Raw genomic sequence first — 7,006 nt, forward strand, 5'->3', positions numbered from 1 at the left:
TTGCAACTGGAGGCAGGGGCCCTTCTCATGCCGAGCTAGTGGCAGGTCATGGTAGAAGGGATGGGCAAGCAACAGAGGGTGCTGGGAGCAGTGAGGATGGTGGGCTGGGGTGCTGGGTGAGATGAAGCATCATTAGAGAGCAGAGGAGACCCTGCTGCTTGATCAAAAGAAACAACCAGACAGTGGCAGTGGTGAGGGAAAGGCCAAATTGCACCTGATAATAACTGACCCATGTGTAGACCGGTAGTGACTGCGCAGAGGGAAATGGGGGTGCATGTACCAAAAAGTGGATGAGAGTATGATGTTTGGCCTCTGACATAGGAGAAGTATCCCAACCACTCCATAGGAAAACCACAGGGATCTCTCATCTTTGTGTGCCTCTGTCTCTGCCAGGAAATGGTGTTGCAGCATCGATGAGGGCTGTGTGTAGCCGCTGCCCTGCAGTCTCTGCCCTGGGTCCCAGGGAAGGCACATTGACATAGAGCTGGTGCTTTGCATATGGCCGCCCCAGTGACAGCGAGCGCCCTGTTCCTCAGAGCAGCTATAAAGGGGCCGGTTTAACGCTTGGTGTCTCTCAGCTCCGTGTCAGTCAGTGCAGAAGCAGCAAGATGCTGTGGCAGACTCAGCTCCTCGGGCTCCTCGTGCTCTGGGTGCAGGGTAAGGGCAGCAGGACAGAGATATTTGATAAAAAAATTTAGTTTTTAAAAATGCAATGTCTATTCTGGAAGTATATAGGATGGATTTTTTTTTCTTCAATCCTTAAATAAGAATGGTTAAATCTTTTAACAATTTTTGGGAGCAGAAATACACTTTAAGTGTTATGAAAGAACATAGGAGGACAAACATTCAAACAAAAATAGGACACCGCTTGTCTCTCTTAATCATAGTTTCATTTTAATTACCTTATGTTAATTATTTGTTCCATGTTAATTGTTTCTCTCATTGCAGGCTCCAGCGGGGACATCCTCATCACTCAGACTCCAGAGTCCCTGGCCATGTCCCCAGGAGACACAGTCACCATCAAGTGCAAAACCAGCTCCAGTGTTAGCAGCTACATGGCCTTGTACCAGCAGAAACCAGGGCAGGCTCTGAAGCTCCTTCTCTACAGCACAAGCAGCCGCCCCTCCGGGGTCCCCGACCGGTTCAGTGGCAGTGGGTCTGGCACCGACTACACTTTCACCATCAGCCGGGTGGAAGATGGGGATGCTGGAGATTATTACTGTCAACAGTATGATAATACCCCTCTCACAGTGCTACAACCCAGTACAAAAACCTGCCTGCTTGGTTCAGGTCCTGCTGTTCCCAGCACCAGCTGCTTCCTGCCCAGAGCCACAGGCCCGTGACTCGGCTGACACACGGCAGCACAGCCAAACGCTGCTCACATTCATACCCTGCACCCAGCACTTCCTTCACTCTGTCACAGCCCTTCCCCATCATCTCACAGCCAGGGACTCCTGATGTGGGTCTCCACTGTCGTGCTTGTCGTTGTGAAGTTGTTCTCCTTGTCGATATGAACTTGCGATTTCCCCCCGGTGCCTGGTGCAATCACCCGATCTCCTTGTTTGTTCTTATCACCTTGAAAAGTCCAAACTTACTCCAGTGTTGGGGACATTCGCCTTGAACTTTGGTGAGCCAAATGAAAATAAGAGCTCCACTACAGCTGCTACTTCTAGCCACTGGTCTGCATCATAATCTTTGCAGTGAAAAAGAAAAGATGCTTTCCGTCTTCCTTATGGCAACCCTTCAGTTATTTGAAGACTGCTATCGTGTAACCTTGTATGTGCCTTTACTGCAAGCAGAACATGTCTAGCTCCTTCCAAAGTCTGCTAATATGACTTGCCGTCCAAGTCAATGATCGTTTCTGTCACCTGCCTCAGGACCCTCTCTCACTTCTCCATCTCCCTGTCAGGATGTGGAGCCCAGAACTGCACAGCTGCCCTTTACCAGGGACCTCCTGAGCAAAGGTGAGCACCAGCCCCTGCTGTGATGTTGGCAGTCTAGATGGGGAAAAGTATCTTTTTCTTCCATTGAAACATGTCCTTTCCCTTTTCCCATGAGAAGTCACAGCTCTTGCAGTATAAGCTGTTTAAAACTCTTGTGGAAAAGTAGATCTACTCCAGTGGAGGGTGCTCTGTGACCGTTATTGGCTTCAGATCACATTGCATGCATCCCCAGTCAGGGAAGAAGTCCCACCCAAAGTTAAAATCCTAGGTATAAAAGGGATTGTTACTGCAAGAGAGATCCTACCACTGAGAGCCGTGAATCTAATGATAGTTTCGGGGCGGTAGAGGGCAGCGTGTGACTGCTAATCCTCCCTGCAGGCTCATCTGCACCTGGCTCAGTGAATGTGGGAATAGACATTGCAGGAACCATGCGACCAAATCTGATCGGAGCGGGTTTGTGACCACGAACTCCAAGCGGGTCCTTATACTGATCCACTGCTTTCCAGGACAAATGACCCGGTATTTCCAGTTTGTCTTGAGCAGCTACACACACTGCACTGAGCACTTTACAGCTTCATCTTCATGCTCTCAAGTGAAGACTGCATTTCAGGCAGCCGTAACGAAAACAGGCATATTAGGGCCTCTGCACCTGCCCAGCGCCCCGGACTTGACATCCCCCAAGAAGGGCACAACAGGTCCCATCACTTAAATGCTCTCCTTGTCCTGTCGAATACGGGATTCATCTTGCCAGAAGCTAATCCCCAAATGAGGCCTTGGTGACCTGTTCTATGGAGAGATGATGTGGCAGTGCGGCAGCTGATACCAGAATGATTTTAAGCCATAAAGAACAACCACAGATCTGCGATTACCACTGAAAAAGCAGAGGTTTTAATCAAGATATTGGCATTTCTGGGATTCTCCTGGTACTGTTAATGCCAACAGGAGTGTTAGCCCCAGGCTCAGCAGGACCTGGTCATTGTGGGCCTGTGAAACTAGCTCCGCTGAGCGCAGAGCACATTCAGGGCTAGGACAGGATGAGGCACCCACAGGCTGAGGTAATGTGCAGAGACCAGGAGGGAGTTCAGGTTCTTTGCAATCCAGATAGCAAATGAGGGTTCAGACGCTGGCTCTGGAAGTGTGCCTGCCCATGGGCCTGTCCACGTGGCGGTGACCCCAGGGCGTGTTGCTGGAGCTCAGTTTCTGCTTGGTTGTTTGGTTGTCTTCAACTGGGGCAAATTCATTACAATAGCGAAGAGACTTTCTGTCAGGAGACAAGGACCAAACTATTGAAAGTGAAGCAGAGACTTTACCTGCCACCTTTTTTCATAGTAATTTGCCAGCTCCTTGGTGCATGGTCTGTACCAGCGGTATCCAACCTTTTTGCCCAGGGGCCTGGACGGGCAGCGCCCAGGCTGTCCGTGGGCCAGATCCAACTGGTGGTCCTGATCGGGCACTGAGTGCATGTGCTGGTCGGACCCCATCTGGCTACTGGGGGGAGAGGGGAGCAGAGTGGGCATGGCCCAGCCCCAGGGTGGGGGCACAGCTCGGTCCCAACCTGGAGCTGCAGGTGTAGGGGAGGGAAGGGGGCATGGCCCAGGCTCTAGGGAGAGCGGAGAAGTTTAGGAAGATGGGGGATGGCCCAGCCCAGCCCCAGCCTCCCAGGGGGCAAGCCTCATGCCAAATTTCCCAGCTAGTCAGCCAGAGGTTGAGCACCCCTGATCTATGTCAGTCTTTTGACATTAGGGGGAAAAGGAAGCTGTGGGCACATCAGAAAGAACAACCAAGGACAATGCCTCTGTTCAGACACAGGAACATCTCTGCTCCCACCACCATGTTACTGGGGCCGTCAGAAAAGGCACTTGGTACAAACCAGCCCAAATCCAAAGGCCCTGAACATCCTTTCTGTCACTGGTCTGTGCAGTGGACAGGCCCTGCTGCAGCGACTCTCCTGGGGATGCTCCGCACGCTCCATTTACAATCACCTGCACCTGGAGACTGCATCTCTCTGCTTACAATGGCAAGGGCCAAGCGTCCTGCGTGTGCATCTGGCTGCACAGAAAACTCCTCTGTAACCTTGGGTGAACTTTCCATGCGCACCGTGTTTAACACCTCACTGCCAGCGAACTGCTTCTGTGTAGAGGAGCCCCTGCCTCCTGGCAAAGCAAAGGAAGAGCAGGAGAGTGACCTGCAGCTGCTTCCTCCTGACAATGCAGCCGTGATGGGACAGGAAGCCTCAAGCATCTCTTAGCCCAGCCCCAATTTGCATATATTTCCATACGTAACCTTTAAAAGCTGTAGGACTCTGAAGGGCTATAAACTCCTGCTTCACAAGTGTAAGATTTGGAAGTGCAGCAAGTCAAGAAGCACCATGATGTTATGGATGCGTCTGATGTGGCTCCTCGTCTCTGTGGCTGAAGGTAGGCAGCACAGACATTGCATTATATGGACTTTGAGACCAACACTGGAAAAGGGGATTCATGCCAAAGTTTCTCATTTTCCCTCTTTCCCTAGTGGGCAGATTGTTATAACACAGATGCCAGCTTTTGTGACAGTGAGTCCAGGAGAGACAGGTCACCATCCAGTGCAAGGCTTCCAGCTCCACGAGCTATGATATGCAATTACATGTGTTCAAGCAAGGACAAACTCCCAAGCTCCTCATATATAATGGAAACAGCCGTTTCACTGGGGTCCCCGACCGGTTCAGTGGCAGCTACAGTGGCACCGACTTCACCTTCACCATCCGCGGGGTGCAGGTGGAAGATGCCGGTGACTACTACTGTCAGCAGGACAACAGCCGCCCTCCCACAGTGATACACACTGCAGTACAAAAACCTCCTCGTGCTGCTGCAACCGGAGCATGAAGCAGAAAGTAGCAGGGGAGGCAGTTTCTGACAAAGCATGCCTTAGAGAATTTAGAGAGCGCAATCAATGCAACGGGCCCGCTTACACTCAGATCGTCTGATTAATTCGAAGAACTGTCACGGGCCGAGCCTCAGCCCCCACTCCCTGCAGAGGTGCTTGGTCCTTGTCAGGCAGCTGCTCAGGGAACAGGACAGTGTTTGTGCAGCCCCGGGGTCAGGAGAGTCCTTCACGCCCATGTGGTCCATCCCCCTGCACAGATGCAGGATGCACCATTGTCACCCGAACGTGTGTCCAGACTCTGCTCAACATTTACCATTAAAGGGCCAAAGCTTTCCTAGAGTTAAGCTCACAGCCTTGAACCAAAGACAGCGACTCAACTCCTGAGTCACAGAAAGCAGCTTACCCATATAAAAAGCCTGCCCAAGCCACCTGTTAAGATAGGGATCGCACCCCCCGCGCCCAGCTCCCAGCCAGCAACATCTCACCAGACACTTCCCCTATGTCAGGACAGAGCAAGGAACAGGCAAGGGCATTTCTAGGGGTTTTCTTCTTCCATGGCCATGCTCCTGCAAGATCTTTTGTTCCTGAACTGATCTCTGCTCACCAAGCCTAACTCGGCTGCTGCTCCCAGGCTCTGAAGCTGGGGCCCTTTGACCGCTATGTGGCCCCCAGGCCTGGCCACCTGCACCCAGGTACCTGGCACCTTGTTCCATTGTCCTTTCCGGCCTGTGGTCACAGAGCCCCGTGTGGGGCATGCTGTGTCTACAGGGTCTGAGAAAGATGGCTGTGATCAATCAGAAGTACATGCACACCCACACTTACAATTCAAAGGAGTCCATATATTCATTACAAATTTTTTGGGTGTCTGCGAAGGAAAACAGCTTGAAAACCCATGTTGTAGAAAATCCTTGTGGAGCAATCACAAAGTCCTGTTGCTGGGGTGGGACTGGTCTGGAAACAACCAGAGCTCCAGTCGTCCCAGCACAGGGGCATTTCCACGCTGAAAGTGCTGCATTGCACAAAGCAGCAGGGTCTGGGCTGCCAGTGCAGGGGACACCCCTGCTTCTTCCTCGTGGCTCTAAATATTGTCAATTGGCACCAGGTTGGCCTTAAAAGGGCACGTTGAAAGGAGAAGACCCCACATGCACATCTGTGTCCACACCCACACAGACTTCAACTTATACACACACACACACATGCATGCACACTGCCTTTGAGGTATATATTTCCCAGCTCTGTGACAGATGGGTGATTTTGTGTGTATCTGAGACACAGGTTTCCAGTGTAACTCAGGAGCTGAAGGACACAACGGTGAGGTTAGACTTGGAACAAGCAATACTAGCCCAGAAAAGCTGTGACCCAGCACACAAGAAAACAAAACAATGCTAAAGTTTGGAAATCCAAAGGAAAGCAACTAAACCACCTGCAACTGTGTCCTCTAATCCAGCCGTGTGACATATTTGTGACTCCAGGATTTCATATTTCCATCCCAGGTCACTAGCTTTCAGATCTCAGCCGATTCTTTTTGTATTTCTCTGCCAATGGAAACATTATGGGGTGGACTGAGGGGCATCCGTGTCCCCTGGCAGTGCATATCTTACCTTAACTGATCTGGCGCAGGTCAAAGTATCCTGAAGTCTCCAGTCCCTGGCTTCACTGTACTTGCCTCTGCAGCTTGTCCAGCTTCTCTTGCCCACTTCTGAACCGTGTCCTGCTCTTTCATTCTCTTAGGATTGTATCTTGTTTGAAATGCTCCCCATCTTGGGGGTTTTCTAGGTTTTATTTTTAGTTGCTACCAAGTTCCCACACAAACTCTCCAACAGCCCCCAGGAGCCTGCATCCAGCCACACACAATGTCACTCCTGACAGCCAGGTCTGTGGGGCAGACCTCGGCCCATCATGCCCTTTGCTCCAGAGTCACAGCCCCTGTGCCCAGAAGGGACAACCCCGGTTGTGGCTCTGGTCTCCTCCCAGGGCAGAGAATGGCTCCCAGGGGGCTCTGGACTCTGGAAATACCTTTCAAAGTCTGTCCTAGTTTGCCAGGATGCTGCAGTGCTTGGGTTGAGAGTCACTGCCATGGATGGATGCAAGGGGAGAGTCCAGGGCCTGGCTGTCAAGGAGGAGAAGACAGCAAGGAGGGGACATGAAGGGGTCAGGAGGGACATCAGCTCAGAAATGAGCAGCCCTGGCCCTGACACCCC

At 51.6% G+C, this 7,006-nt stretch overlaps 1 gene segment (V, D, J or C); it reads left to right on the forward strand.

Moving 5' to 3' along the window:
- Positions 1-608: 608 nt before the first annotated feature.
- On the forward strand, positions 609-4,804 carry LOC149869795 (immunoglobulin kappa variable 3-20-like). The segment is given in 4 exon segments: positions 609-657; positions 949-1,263; positions 1,910-1,964; positions 4,648-4,804. Coding segments are annotated over 4 exon segments (576 nt in total).
- The last annotated feature ends 2,202 nt before the right edge of the window (positions 4,805-7,006 follow it).

This window comes from Crocodylus siamensis, chromosome 2, assembly GCF_052110815.1.
Source record: "Crocodylus siamensis isolate JL-2025a chromosome 2, ASM5211081v1, whole genome shotgun sequence".
NCBI lineage: Eukaryota > Metazoa > Chordata > Crocodylia > Crocodylidae > Crocodylus > Crocodylus siamensis.